The sequence below is a fragment of the Rhineura floridana genome, chromosome 3 (genome assembly GCF_030035675.1).
Source record: "Rhineura floridana isolate rRhiFlo1 chromosome 3, rRhiFlo1.hap2, whole genome shotgun sequence".
NCBI classification, from domain to species: Eukaryota; Metazoa; Chordata; class Lepidosauria; order Squamata; family Rhineuridae; genus Rhineura; species Rhineura floridana.
Genome location: NC_084482.1, coordinates 199,652,390 through 199,667,405, shown reverse-complemented (window position 1 = coordinate 199,667,405; position 15,016 = coordinate 199,652,390). Strand labels below are relative to the sequence as shown.

The 15,016-nt window shown below is 41.5% G+C and overlaps 1 protein-coding gene across 4 annotated transcripts in view; it reads right to left on the bottom strand.

Annotated features, from left to right (window-relative positions):
* Positions 1-327: 327 nt before the first annotated feature.
* The window catches only part of LOC133381057 (E3 ubiquitin-protein ligase TRIM15-like), a 34,061-nt gene continuing 19,372 nt past the window's right edge, over positions 328-15,016 (bottom strand). For all 4 annotated transcript variants that reach the window (XM_061619506.1, XM_061619505.1, XM_061619503.1 and 1 more), the window contains 5 exons: positions 14,266-14,496; positions 9,898-9,926; positions 8,606-8,724; positions 4,487-4,519; positions 328-2,151 (listed from right to left, as the gene is read on the bottom strand). In XM_061619506.1, coding sequence (XP_061475490.1) covers positions 1,634-2,151; positions 4,487-4,519; positions 8,606-8,724; positions 9,898-9,926; positions 14,266-14,496 — 930 coding nt within the window. In that variant the 3' untranslated portion in view covers positions 328-1,633. The remainder of the gene's footprint in view (positions 2,152-4,486; positions 4,520-8,605; positions 8,725-9,897; positions 9,927-14,265; positions 14,497-15,016) is intronic.

Sequence of the window (15,016 nt, the reverse complement as noted above, 5' to 3'; positions counted from 1 at the left end):
AAATTAATTTTCTAGATTTACTAATTAAGAAACAAGGCAATCATTTGTGCACTTCTATATATAGAAAACCCACAGATAGAAACACTTAGCTAAGATTTGATAGCTTCCACCCTAGACCACTTAGACAGAATTTACTGTATAGCCAATTTTTAAGAATTAAACGCAATTGTTCCTCTGAAAGGGATTTTATATAGCAATCCAACGTTCTGAAAAAAACATTTATTTAAGGGGTTAGCCGAAGAATTTTGTAGAGGAGAACTTCAGGAACGCTTCCCTAACATAACACACGGACCTTTTGCAACAAATGATTAAAACAGCTTCTAATAGTTTGAATTGCAATTTGACTTTTAATCATGTCGCTAATAGACTACAAAGTAGCATTAAAAGGCATTGGCATATTATATGTCATATTCCTGGATGTCATGAGAAACATGTTTTCTTTGAAGAGAACCAGGAACATGAGGGATATTTTGATTAGAACTGAACTTAGGAACAATCATCACACCAGGCACAAATGTACTTATGGGTCATCATTCGTGTGGGCCTATTGCAGATTCACATGTAAGATGACAGAGTTTGTTAACCCTGTCAATCACAAAAATACATTTTGAATGAATTTTCTACATGCAACACTGCCAATGTAATTTTTGTGATTCAGTGCAGTTGCCAAAAACTTTATACAGGCCAAACATCAAGGAATGTCGAAAGCCGTATAGGGGAACGCCTCAGCAATATTAAAAACAAGACAGCTGGGGGCCCCTTGGTGGAGATCATCACTCTTTTGCCGATTTTAAGTTCTGGGTTTTAGAAAAAATAAGCGTGGGGAAAAGTGATGTTTTATTAAGGAGAGAAATAGCATGGATTTTGGTACTAAAAACGCTGACCCCTGGTGGTCTTAATGAGGGGTTGGAATTTCTTCCGCTCCTATGAAAATGGACTGCCTTCAAGTCGATTCTGACCTATGGGTGACCCTGTGATTTTCATGGTCAGCGGTATTCAGAGGGGGTTTACCATTGCCTTCCTCTGAGGCTCAGAGGCAGTGACTGGCCCAAAGTCACCCAGTGAGCTTCATGGCTGTGGGGATTTGAACCCTGGTTAACCACTACACCACACTGGATGATCCCTCTCACATTCTTTTTCCCTCACTTGCACATTATTCCCCTGTTTAATTAGTCATCCCAGAATTAAAGAGACTTAGCAATGTATATAAATGAGTTTTCTCATGTGAATTCTTATTTTTGGTCATCTATCATTTCAAGCAATCTTGCTAGAAAAGAATATTGCAGACCAGTCCATATAAGTGCAACGATATTTTTCTGTACAGATTAGTTTATGTATAATATGATTATTATTCTTTTAATGTACTTTATTATGTGTAATAATGTAGTGTGTCCTTGTAATTTTATTTACAGCCCCTGACAAAGGCCAGACAATAGTGCCCAAAACACGTTGACCTTTTTTGAAAATAAACACCACATTTTGCAGCATCTTGGTCCCCCCCCCCTATTTTTACTCTTGGCCTTTGCAAAGCTGTCAAAAGTGTTCTCTTGAAAAATAAATGTTTGATTTTTAAATCAATCAACCCAGGCTGGAGGGGAATACCATCTAGGCCTGTGAGATAGATTTGGTCTCCTTAAGCAATTCTGAGGTGGGTTTTTCCTTCCCACAGGTGAAAGAAGGGGAGGAGGGTCTCTCCGGAGAATGAGGCTCCCGTGAATGTGTAGATTGGGGTTCCTGTATCAGCATCTAAAAAAGATACCTGCCCACTACCATAGTTCAGAGTCACTTGCAACCTTTTAGGGTCCTCACTCAAGAACAGGGGAGGGTAATCAGGGGGACTGTATGCGATGTACCCAAGTTGAGATTTTCCTATAGCCCAGACCCCTTCCTCAGGACTGAAAGCAAAGTAGCCCTTTCTCCTCAAAGACTTTCTGGCGACTCCCATAGCCCACGTTCCCTCATTTCCCACGACGACTTCCCAGAAATGCTTTCCTGCTGTAAATCCTTCATGTCCCAACACAGAAAATTGTTCATCAAATCTCTTAGGATTGCTGGGCAAGTCATGAGGTTGGCCTTCCCATCTCACGCTTTTACGATCCTTGGACAGGAGGAGCAGGGGATGGGCTGTGTCTGGATCCAGAGTGACATTGGCTGTCGAGGCAAGATGAGGAAAAAAGAAGAGGGAGAATCAGCTGAGAGACAGATGGGCATCCTGATCCAAGAAACAGCCCAGGAACTATGTTCCCTCTCAAATCTCACATTGCATTCAGAACTGGGACACTCGTCTCCTCTTCTTCCTGCCTTTCCCTACAATAAATACCCTCTTTGCAACTGTAAATCAGTTTTTTGCTGTTTCTCCTTGAAATATCTATATCATCCTCTGCCTATCAATCAAGGCATCTCACAAGAAGAAAAATCACACAGAAAACATTTGCTCAACTCTTCTGTGTGAGTGAAGGGGGCGGGGCAGGGGAAAGTGATTTATGCTTCCCTCTTCTATAGCAAGGCATAGTCCTACCACCCATCAGCTGATGGGCAGTGGGAGCATGCCTTGCTCCAGCAGAAGAACAGTCAGGAGCTCACTTTGAGCTCCCGATCGTTCCTTTGAAGCTCCACTCTTACCTGTCCTACACCTGAGTCTAACATCAGGTGTAGAGCAGATGGGCATGGCTAAAATAGCCTGGTGGGCCAAACTGGAGAGGCCTGGCAGGCCAAGTCTGGCCCACAGGCTGGAGGTTCCCAGTGCCTGATCTTTTTAAAAATAGAAGGGAGTAGAAAAAGAGGAAGGCCAAACAACAGATGGATTGATTCCGTACAGGAAGCCACAGACCTGAACTTACAAGAGCTGAACAGGGTGGTTCACAACAGATGTTCTTGGAAGTCACTGATTCATAGGGGCGCCATAAGTCATAATCGACTTGAAAGGCACGTAACAAGAAAAGAGGAAAACAAAAACCACTCAGTGGTGGAGGCTGGTACTGCACTCACTGTAAGAAACCCAAGATGATACATTACTGTGAAGGAATCATATTTGCATGTTGGGTGGAGTTTCAATATATTCTTAATTGAGCATAAAAATATAACAGCCCTGCTGGATCAGGCCAAAGACCCATCTCGTCCAGCATCCTGTTCCCATAGTGGCCGACCAGATGCCTGTGGGAAACTCCCAAGCAGGACCTGAGTGCAACAGCCACTCTTTTTATGACTTGCAATTCCCAGCAACTGGTATTTAGAGATATTAGAGGTAGAGCATAGCTCGTAGCCACGGATAGCCTTAATCCTCTTTTAAAGCTATCCAAGTTGGTGGCCATCACTAACATCTTGTGGATGCCAATTCCACAATTGGCTACTTAGGAAAGTCAATACTAGACTAGATGGACTTTTGGTCTGATTCAGCATGGCTTTTTCTGAAGAGCTTTGTTTTTGTGAAGTCACATGGAACACCAAATAATACCATTGTAGGATTGGAGGGTATGTTTTGATACTTGTATTTGGGTACTCTCCAAACCTGTTGTTTTATATCTGTAGGAAAGGATTCCATAGCAGAAGGAACTACTCAAGTGGTCTTTGTTAAGTCAATGGCCCTAAAGACTTTTTACATGACCAAAAGTTGGCCAACTAAAGGTGTGTTGCCATAGAAACAACTAGCTAGTGTGAAGGAGGGGGCAGGCCTTCATGCCCTTACCTGGCTGCGGTCTACTGTCATTCTAGGGGTAGCAGAACAATAGGCCAGGGGCTAGTCTGGTCTAGAGTTGGGAAGATAACAGAGTCTTGATTCATTCTCTGTGCTGAAACCTATGATTTTGTGGGTCCCCCCAGAATTATAGTAAGGGAAGAAAGATCCACTGGACTGTTAATGCTGTCGGCCTGTTCATTTTATGCTCAGCCTGTATACTGTATATGCGTAAATAAAACCATCTATCCCAAAGATACCACAGTGTCTTGTGACCTTCATTCCAAGGAAACACCTTATGGTATGCAGTGGCAACCCTGCAATCTCTCACTGCTTAGAGACTAGAACATGGTTAACAATGTATGGAATTCTTCCCTCAGTACTGTAGTCCTATAGTTTGTCAGGTTCTTTGGAGGGGCAAGCTGTCTCTCTCCACCTCCTGCCCGTCTGCATCTTCAAAAAAAGAATAAGAAGCCTGGAATAGGCTTTTGTGTGACAAGTGCAGATGGCTGAACAAGGACACAATCTTGGGAACTGCTTTTTCAGGGTTCCCGACTGAATGGAGTGTAGTTACTTCTATACAAAGGTGTATTTTGCAGGTGTGCATTTGAACAGTTAGAAATTGAGGTGATGGAGCCTACCCACCTGTTGTGCATTCCTTGTACATGTGAAGAACTCCAAGTCACTACAGGGCTATTCACTAGAGTTTTTGATGCTATTGATGGTTCCAACGTTTGCAGGACCACACTTTAACCCAAATGAAATACCAGTCCCCATCCCTCCCATGAATTTGGTCCTCTATCGGAAATTTACCTCTCTGAAAGTGTTGTTTGAATAACAGAGTGTCTGAGGAAGCAAAAAGACAGAATGTTTAAACGTGGCATTGTTGAATCTAAAACAAATCTTGCTATAAAATAGCACTTCATAACATACTGTAGCATCGATTGTTTTCTAATTTCAAATAAAAGATTGAGCAGGACAATTAATTAAAAACTGGAAAATCATATGAAGAACAGATGATAATAAAAATATGAAATAAAAATGGTAAATCATAGAATCATAGAACAGTAGAGTTGGAAGGGGCCTATAAGACCATTGAGTCCAACCCCCTGCTCAGTGCAGGAAACCAACTTAAAGCATACCAGACAGGTAGCTGTCCAGCTGCCTCCTGAATGCCTCCAGTATCAGAGAGCCCACTACCTCTCTAGGTAATTGGTTCCATTGTCGTATGGCTCTAACAGTTAGGAAGTTTTTCCTGATGTTGTTGAAATCTGGCTTCCTGTAACTTGAGCCCATTATTCCGTGTCCTGCCCTCTGGAATGGTCAAGAAGAGATCCTGGCCCTCCCTCTGTGTGTAGAAAAGAAAAGAAGGTGGAAGGCATACAATGACGTGTAGAAAAAAGGAGGGGTGCAAACCCTGAATGCCAAAGGAGGGAGTATCAATATATTTATTGTATATTTTCTTAGAAGTAGCAGCTTATAATATAAAATGCCCAACGCGTTTCAGCCCATCAAGGGCTTTCATCAGGGGCTACAATCCAACAGAAAAACATAATCAGGACAGACATATATAACATTCATTATAACTGTTGAAATCCTTTACGTTATATTATTAAAACTCATATTTTTTACAAAAATTATTTACAAGAACTTTTTTCTTTTTGGGAAATACCCATTCAGCTCACCCACATTTACAAAGAAATGAAAATGTAAATGTATAAAAATAATGCATGTAATTCTTTAAAAATCATCTCAAATATTGCAAAATAGCAGAGTTTACTCACACAATAGTTGCTAAAAGCTCTGTATACAGGTGCAAAATTCCTATACTGGAGCAATCAAGTAAATTCTCTAATGGTTCTTACAGGCAAGAGGGAACATATATATGGCCTTGTACTTGACTATTTCCACCAATCACAACAAACAAGAAGTTGATTTGACCTTTAAATGTAAAATTAAGTGCACCTGGAAGAGACTTTTATATAAGGGTAAAGAAAATATATATTTACAAAAAACTATAATATAAGCCAGAAAAAACTGTTTATAAAAGAGGAAGGAACGAATAATCTTCATTCAGTCCACTGGGTGTCACTGTCTTGAGCCTTAAAAAACCAACAGATAGAAATACTTATCTCAGTTTTGATAGTTGCCATCCCGTACCACTCAGATGTAACTTACCTCATGGACAATTCCTGAGGATTAAAAGGAACTGCACCCTGGAAAAAGATTCTTTTACATTCAGAGATTCTGAAACAGCAACTCATCCACAGAGGGTACCCCTCCCCAGTAATACAATATAATTTTCAGAAGGCTTTATATAGAGAACGGTCAGATTTGTTACAGAAAACCACAAGAACATCATCTCCTAGAATACATTGTAATTTAACCTACAACCATGTGTCCAATAAATTACAGAATAGTATTAAGAGAAATTGGCACATAGTACAACATATTTCAGGTTGTCAGCATTTGCCACTTTTTCATACAAAAGAACTAGGAACTTGAAGGATATTCTAGTTAAAAGTGATTTCAAAGGACATATATCTTCTCCTATTCACATTTTTCCAGGTACACACCCACCAGTGGGTCATTATCCTTGTGGACATTGTACATTCTGTAAATACACCTTGAAGATCCAGGACTTCATTAATCCAACTGACCAAAAAAAGTATACGTTGCATCATTTTTCCAATTGCAACGCTGCTCAAGTGATTTATGTAGTGCAGTGCGGTTGTTTGAAATTATATGTAGGTCAGACATCTAGGAAGGTAAAGGTGCGCATAGGAGAACATTTGAGCAATATCAGAAATAACAGGAGCACCTTTAGTGTCACACTGTCTCCAGTGTTCCCAATATGCTAGTATGGGGCTGAAATTCTGGGTTCTGCAGAAGATAGAAGGATTAGGTTCTAATGCTCTTCTCAATAAAAAAGAAATAGGTTGGATTTTAAGGCTCAAGACAGTGACACCCAGTGGACTGAATGAAGATTATTCGTTCCTTTCTCTTTTATAAACAGTTTTTTCTGGCTTATAGTTTTTTGTAAATATATATTTTCTTTACCCTTATATAAAAGTCTCTTCCAGGTGCACTTAATTTTACATTTAAAGGTCAAATCAATTAACTTCTTGTTTGTTGTGATTGGTGGAAATAGTCAAGTAGAAGGCCATATATATGTTCCCTCTTGTCTGTAAGAACCATTAGAGAATTTACTTGATTGCTCCAGTATAGGAATTTTGCACCTGTATACAGAGCTTTTAGCAACTATTGTGTGAGTAAACTCTGCTATTTTGCAATATTTGAGATGATTTTTAAAGAATTACATGCATCATTTTTATACATTTACATTTTCATTTCTTTGTAAATGTGGGTGAGCTGAATGGGTATTTCCCAAAAAGAAAAAAGTTCTTGTAAAGAATTTTTGTAAAAAATATGAGTTTTAATAATATAACGTAAAGGATTTCAACAGTTATAATGAATGTTATATATGTCTGTCCTGATTATGTTTTTCTGTTGGATTGTAGCCCCTGATGAAAGCCCTTGATGGGCTGAAACGCGTTGGGCATTTTATATTATAAGCTGCTACTTCTAAGAAAATATACAATAAATATATTAATACTCCCTCCTTTGGCATTCAAGGTTTGCACCCCTCCTTTTTTCTACACCTCCCTCTGTGTGACAACCTTTCAAAGACTTGATGAGTGCTATCATATTTCCCCTCAGTCTTCTCTTCTCAAGGCTACGCATGCCCAGTTCTTTCGGTCTCTCCTCATAGGGCTTTGTTCCCAGTCCCCTCATTATCCTTGTTGCCCTCCTCTGAACCTGTTCCTTCTTAAAAGATACTTTAAAACAGCCCAATAAAAGCATTCAGCATAAAATCTGATCGTCTATGAACCTTGCCAAAGAAACTGAGGTCTACAAGTGGAGGACTGGAAGGGAAAGCAGTGCAATACCAATCTTATCATAAGATGCAAAGGGAAGCTGGGTGTAGCTTCACATCTGTCCCAAACTAGTGGGGGGGGGCAGGAAATGACTAAAGCTGGAATTCACAAACATAATGGCAAAGATAAGTTGTAGAGGAAGAATCGGCGGAGCTCTCATGCAAAGGGAAGTTCTGCCTCACTAACTTTTAAAAATTCTTTCAGAATCTTAACAAATATTTAGGTAGAAGCTGTCAGGCGTCATGCCCTTACCTCCCTTATGGGGGATCTCATAAACTGGAACTTTGGGGAGATTGTGATGGGTGCAGCACTAGATACGACAGATCTGGGTGGGACCCTGAGGAGGAGACAGCTCAGGCCTTTGCTCTGCTGCTTCAAGATGAGCAGGAGGCAGAGGAAGTGGGTGCTTGTTAAAGTCCTTTTAAAGCTTTTCAGGATGGTGGAACCCAAGCTGAGTTTAACAGCCTCCAAAAGGGTCACTCCAGAATGTGTAGATGAGCAAGAAAATGCAAAGGATTTTCCATATGTATAAAACTGGTACACATTGGAGCAAAATAATAATCATAATCATAATCCTGCCTTTATCTGTGGCAGCCACCATTTTTTCCCTTCTTTATCCCCCCTCCAGTGCCCCAGAGTGACAATGTGTATATGGGGCATTCTGAGGTTAAGAAAATGGCAGCTGCACAACCAAGACAGAAGCTCTGCTGGTGCTGCCGATGTTTGTAGCAAGAAAAACTAAAATGCAGTAAGAGCCTGGCATGTTCACTTTTGGACATGACTCAACTCAGGTCTTTTAGAAAAGCTCGGCAGAAGTGTGCTGACCCAGACCTACATGATCCAGGATAAATGAGACATCTTCTGCCTATGATCATGAGCCCTCAATTTCCCCCTGTGGCACCTTTTCTTTTCCTGCTGGAGGAAACACTCCTTCACTCACTAGTTTACAGTCATTAATGCCTGCTGTAAAATCCCTGCTGCCATTCATCATTACCTTCAAATTTCTTCATGACACTCTCCAGAAGGGGATTTATATCACATAAATCCCAAATCCTTCTTTTCAGCCCTGGAGGAAAAGCCACTGGATCCTCAAATGTCTCAATTTTCTCGCTCCTGGTAGAGAAAAACAATGCGGATCCATTCAAATCCAGAAGAAAACTTTAGAAAGCCTAGAGAGAGGTACAGAGGGTTGGAAGGGCAGAGGGGTGGGGGAGATTCTTCCTCACTAGGGATTCCAAAGCCAGGCATCTGGGGGTCAAAACAGTCTCTCATGTACATCTACTCCAAGAAGAAACATCATCAAGTGATCCCACCATGCTCAGAGTTTCTCTGCTCTAACTTCACTTCATTGCCTACATTCATTCAAGGGTCATGAATTCTCTAAATGTGACGACAGCACATCATACTTTCTATTTCTCTCTAGATGTCACCAGAGAGCTGTGGAGAAGACAAAGATGGTTGCTTATACCCTCTATATTGAACCTGAATGACTCCTTGAAGTTATGTATTGCAGCAGGAAGAGGACCAGGTACTTAGCAATGGCACTCCAGTCCCTTATGACAAGCCCCAGTTTAATTCACAAAGTGAAATGATTTGTTTTCACAAACACAGAAGAATGTTGGATCATAAAACCCTAAGGTTAAAGTTTTATCTGAAGTTTGGGGAACGCTCAAACCATCATTTAAGGTCAAAAGATACTTTAAAAATTGTTTATCAATTAATGGCAGTTTGGGTTAAGGGCTCGTTTGCCTTTTATGACGCTCATGTCCCTTCCCCTTGAAGTCACGCTTCAACTCTGAAATCCAACAGCCCCTATGAATATGGGGGATTCCCTCCTGCTGACAGCCTTGCTGGCTGTCCTGGGCACCGTTCCACAAGGTCTGTTTGCTCGGGATCCTGTGATAACACCTGAAAAGGTATATTGTAGGATCCACCTTGTGTTTTGTGATCTTGTGCTTTTAGTTGTTTTTAATGTTGCATTTTAAGTTGTTGTAACTTGTCCTGGGTCCTCGGGGTGAAGGCCAGGTGGTGGTGGTGGTAATCATCATCATCATCATCACTGCCCTGAGCTCAGAGTGGGCCTGTATGAGCACTCATGCTCCCCATGCCACATTTGGACCTAGGCCTTGAGCAAACTGGAGCAGCTGAGAAAGAGATGTTGCTTCAGACACCTCTGCATGTGAGTGTGTGTGAGTCTCCCCTCCTAGCAATTGGGAGGGATGGGGAGCAGTGGGGCAGGGGTGATTGGGGGTAGTGGGATACCTACTGTGAGTGGGATCCACTTACCTCTGCATAAGCAAAGTGTTTCTCACATCCTAGAGGGGAAAAGAAAGAGAAAGAAGGGAATTCAGCACCTGCCTCAGGCCATACTGTGAAGATGTCTCAGACCCTGGATGGGATGCCCTCTGGCATTGTTCTGCCTAGCAGACACCACTCAAGGACTGGAGATGTAATTCTCTGAAGTGAGGGCAGCCTGTTTTGCTGGTTTCCCATGGAGAAAATCTTTATGAGATAACTAAGTCAACAGGCAAAGTGATGCCATTCTAATGCACTGGAATGTGATCCACTTAAAGGCAATAGAGAAAACAGATCAGCAATATCACACCCAGTTTAAAAATGTGCACAGAAAGATCTTGAATATGGCCTTAAATCTCCTGTCCAGAGGAGCTGAAAACAGTCCTCTTTCTCCTCACGTGGTTCTCAAACTGATATTTGCTGAACCAGCTCCATCACACCCGAGATTCAAGCCTCACATCTATGTTCTTCGTCTGAGATCTTGCACTGCAGTCTATTCTGCTGCCTAACTAACTGCAGGACCGGAGAACTTGAATGGAGGCGCTATTGCTCTTCACACTCAAGAGGAGGAGAAGGATGGGGGTTAAAGTGGCCTTTGCCTGTATTTGAGGCTTTCACAAGAGAAGGCAGATAAAGAAGCATAACAAGGGAAGGAATCTCTGGGGACAGGAGACTATGCTGGGACAGGCCTGTAGCCAGGAGGGGGCAAATGGGAGTGCTGCACCCCAGAGCTGTGCTTCACCCTCCCTGGGTTTTTTTTTTGGGGGGGGGAATTGGCTTTTTCACTTGTGATATGACAATGACAACTTTCATTTAAAGAATGATAGCTTGTTTTAAGAACAGGAGGGATTTTAAGAATTGTTGTTGTTGTGATTGACTTGAAGGCACATAACAACTTATGGCGACCCTATGAATTTGCAACCCCCAAGAGCATCTGTCATGAACCACCCTGTTCAGATCTTGTAAGTTCAGGTCTGGGGCTTCCTTTATGGAATCAATGCATCTCTTGTTTGGCCTTCCTCTTTTTCTACTCCCTGCTGTTTTTCCCAGCATGATTGTCTTTTCTAGTGAATCATGTCTTCTCATGATGTCTCCAAAGTATGATAATCTCAGTTTCATCATTTTAGCTTCTAATGATAGTTCTGCTTTAATTTGTTCTAACATCCAATTATTGGTCTTTTTCACAGTCCATGGTACGCGCAAAGCTCTCCTCCAACACCACATTTCAAATGAGTTGATTTTTCTCTTATCTGCTTTTTTCACTGTCCAACTTTCACATCCATCCATAGAGATCGGGTATACCATGGTCTGAATGATCCAGACCTTCGTGTGCAGTGATACATCTTTGCATTTGAGGACCTTTTCTAGTTCCCTCATAGCTGCCCTCCTCAGTCCTAGCCTTCTTCTGATAATCCTTGACAAGCTTAATGTCCTCATTGTCAACTTTAAAGTTACATAAATCTTCTGTTGTCATTACTTTAGTCTTTTTGATGTTGAGCTGTAGTCTTGCTTTTGTGCTTTCCTCTTTAACTTTCATCAGCATTCGTTTCAAATCATTGATTTTAAGAATAGGACTCTGAAAAACTTAGCAAATAAGGCATGATGAGGACACAACAAAAGTCTCATCTGGAAAAGCCTCCAAAAGTCTGCTCACTCAAGGCTTTCCCTAAGGGTGGATTTTTCATGATCACAATCACTCTATAATTACTTAAGTGATCCTGAAAAAAACAACCTGTATGACCCGTGGGTAATGGGCCAGCCCAGATATTGGCTTACAATACGCACAAAAAGTGCTGAAAACATTTACATTTATTTATATTTACTTATATAGCTTAGCTTATAGCTTTTTAATGCATAAGTGGTATAGAAGAAAAATGTTCTTTTAAAAATGGGCTTCGCACTCGGTTCTGAACAAAGCAATGTTTTACTATGAGGCACAGTACAAAGAGATAAGGAAATCTAGGCAGACATTGGCAAATGTCAACAGAAAAGTAAGAGGAAGTTCCTTATATGATGAAGTTAAGCTAACTAGTTGTAGAGAGAAGTTCCATGGGGGGGAGGCGGTTAATGACCTGAAGAGCATAAAGTTTGCTTAAAGAGAGGCAGCAGCAGGCAGTAGTAGATAAGGCCATGGGAACATGCCTTCTCTTTGACAAGTGTATAAAGGCCAGATTTTATAGCACTCATGACCCCTCAGCTCTGCTGGAGTTGGGGGTTGAAGAAGGCAAGAGAGAACCATCCATCTATTCCATCCATGACATCTGATGAGTGATGTATCTTGACATATATTTTCATATATTTTGTAACTTTGGCTCTCTCTTAGAGTTTAACTCAGTCCTTCATCTATTGTAATTATTTTAACCAAGATGTGCCTTCGAAGTCTTATACTTTGATGTTAAATGGATACCCAGCAACTTCTTTCATGCTGATATGTATTCCTATTTTTCTGTTTCTGCAATGATGACTAAGGCCACCTAGAATATATTTTATTAGTTGTCTTTAAAAGTTGTGCAGGGGGAAGGGAGGATTCCACCTTGTGGTTTTTCCCATTACAGCTTTGCAAGAACACCTGCGCTTGGCTGACTTTCTCTTCTCCTAAAGATACAGGATCAGTCTCAGGCCCTGAACCTGGCAACCCTATCTGACATATAACTACTCTATGTAGATATGGAGGAAGGGAGAAAGCAAGAACCCTCAACTCTGTGCATTAATGAGAATGGGGCTGGCCTTGCTGGTATCACATGAAAAGTTAAATATTAGAATTTTGCATTATGGCCTCGAGTTAGACTCTACCCCTTGGACTTTCCTTTGCTCTGCTTTTTAGTTTCAGTTTCAGTTTTGTTCTCTATCAAGTCAGCAATAAAGAAGCGTGTTGCTTGTCTACAGTAAAAAATACATTTGTTAATTCTGCAATTATTATAATGAGTAGAACAGGATTAGATGCTCATTCCTAAAGGGTGAAATACAGAAATAACAAGTGATCTGAAAAAAATGGCTACTCTAAGTTACTCTATTCTTTTAAAGCACTCACTGTCTCACAATCATAGTGGCTCCTTTTTCTTCTTTTTCTTGAATACGTGATGGCAAAGGATAAGAATAGCCTTAGAGGAATAGAAATATTGCTGTATACACTACAGTTAGCTAACTAGCTAGCTGGCTGGCCACTTAGACTGTAACTCAGGCCTAATTTCTGATTTATCCAATATGTGGAGCTCACTGTGAGGCCTTTTCAGGTTTCTCTACAGAAAAATCAACCCAGCAACAAGTAAAAAAAAAAAATCCAATCACTTTCCACAATTACTTTCCAATTGCTTAGTTAGCCATTTATACAATTCCACAATTAGTTTCCAGTAAAATCTAAAGGTCAGGAACAAAACTAGGAGGGACTCTCAAGGAGGAGTTAACAAATACCCCTAAAGCATTTGTTTTCTTTCTGCCCTTCCCTAAACTTGTATTGTGGACAAGCCTTTGTTTTTCAGGTGGAATTTAAAACTGAGATAACTAATGCAGCATCAGAGTCAAGCTCAGGAGTTCACTGTCATTACCAAAGAAGTTCAGTTCATGAAGAATCAGAACACAGGGACAGACCACAGGTGAAAAAAGACTGTCGCTATAGGCAAAGTCAAGCTTTTGAGTCTGGTATTCCTGGCAATCTCTCAAAAAAGGGTGAGACAGTTCAACAGATTAAATTTCATGTAAGTTAACACACTCTGGATGGGGGAGGAGTGAGGGGGAAGGTTTTTCCCTTTCTCTGGCTTGGTCCTGACGTCCCCTCCACCAGTTGAGGGGGATTGGGTGGTGCTATGCACCTCTCCCCCGCAAATGCCCCACCTTGAAACGTGGCTGCCCCACCTAACAAGGAAGGCTGGCTACAGGGCTGCACAGGGGGCTTGGATCAGAAGCAAAAGAGTGTCAGATTTAGCTCCCCAGTCGTTGCCTATTTTTAGCCTACACCAGATGTTTTGGACATCCCTGATCATTGGCCACGCTGAGTGGGAATGATGGGTGTTGTTGTCCAAAATATCTGAAGAACTATTGCTGCCTCAGACCAATTTTTTAGGTTTCTTTTTCTCTATTAAACTCTTATTTTGCTTTCTTGTATGGCAAGGGAGTTGTATAACCTCAGAATATAAAGTAACATCTTAAACTATATCCCCATCCTGACAATATACAGTAAATAGGAATCTCCTGCACTGTCTTGGATGCTCTGCCTCCTAATGCACAAGAGACCTGGCTATCAGCTCCAAAAACTAGGCCCTTTTCACTTCTTTTCTAGGTGAACGAAGCACTCAAAGGTTTGGAGTCAGCCTTCTTGTCTTGGAGAAGAGGAGCCTTGGGCTGTTTCTGCCACAGTCTTACCTGCAGGAGTTCACTGGCTGGCTGCTGATGCTTCTCCTTCATCTCCCAAATGATCTTTTCAAGAGCAGACAGTTCCTCGGAGAGTCTGGCCAGGCGATCATCCCTTTTCTTGGCAATCTCTTTCTCCAGCTCCCCCATCTGGGCCAGAAGAAGCTGTTCTTGCTCTTCCAGAAACTGGTGCAGTTGTCTGAACTTATCCACTATCTTCTGTCTTTCAGTCTCTGTTAATCTCTGAAAGAAACATTTGGAAAGAGGAGAAAAGCAGACCATTGCCTGGAATATGGTCAGTCTTTATAACTTCGAGAGATAATTTATGAAAACTCCACAGGAAGGGCACTTCTCATTTTTCATAGACACAAAACCAACATCCAGCCCTCTTCAGGATATCAGTAAACATCTGGGGAAGAAGCAGGGACAAGCATGCTAGGTCTGCCCCCCTCCCCAACCTGGTCCCCATTTCTCTCACCTTCCAACTCATGGAAGGTAACATTCTGAAGCAAGATTATCCATGGAAGCTTCCCTCATGTTTTAATCTTGCTTCAGGCCTGGATACAGCACCGAAACTGCCTTGCCACCTTGGTTAGTCGCCCCTGTTGAGAGAAGGCTAGGGGGAGCACAACTCTGTTGATTCTCCGTGAGCTCTCAGCAGCTTTTGATACCATTGACAGTGATATCCTCTTAGAGTGGCTCTATGGCTTAGGAGCAGAGGGCACTGTGTTAGAGTGGCTCCGCTCCTATCTTCAGAACCTCT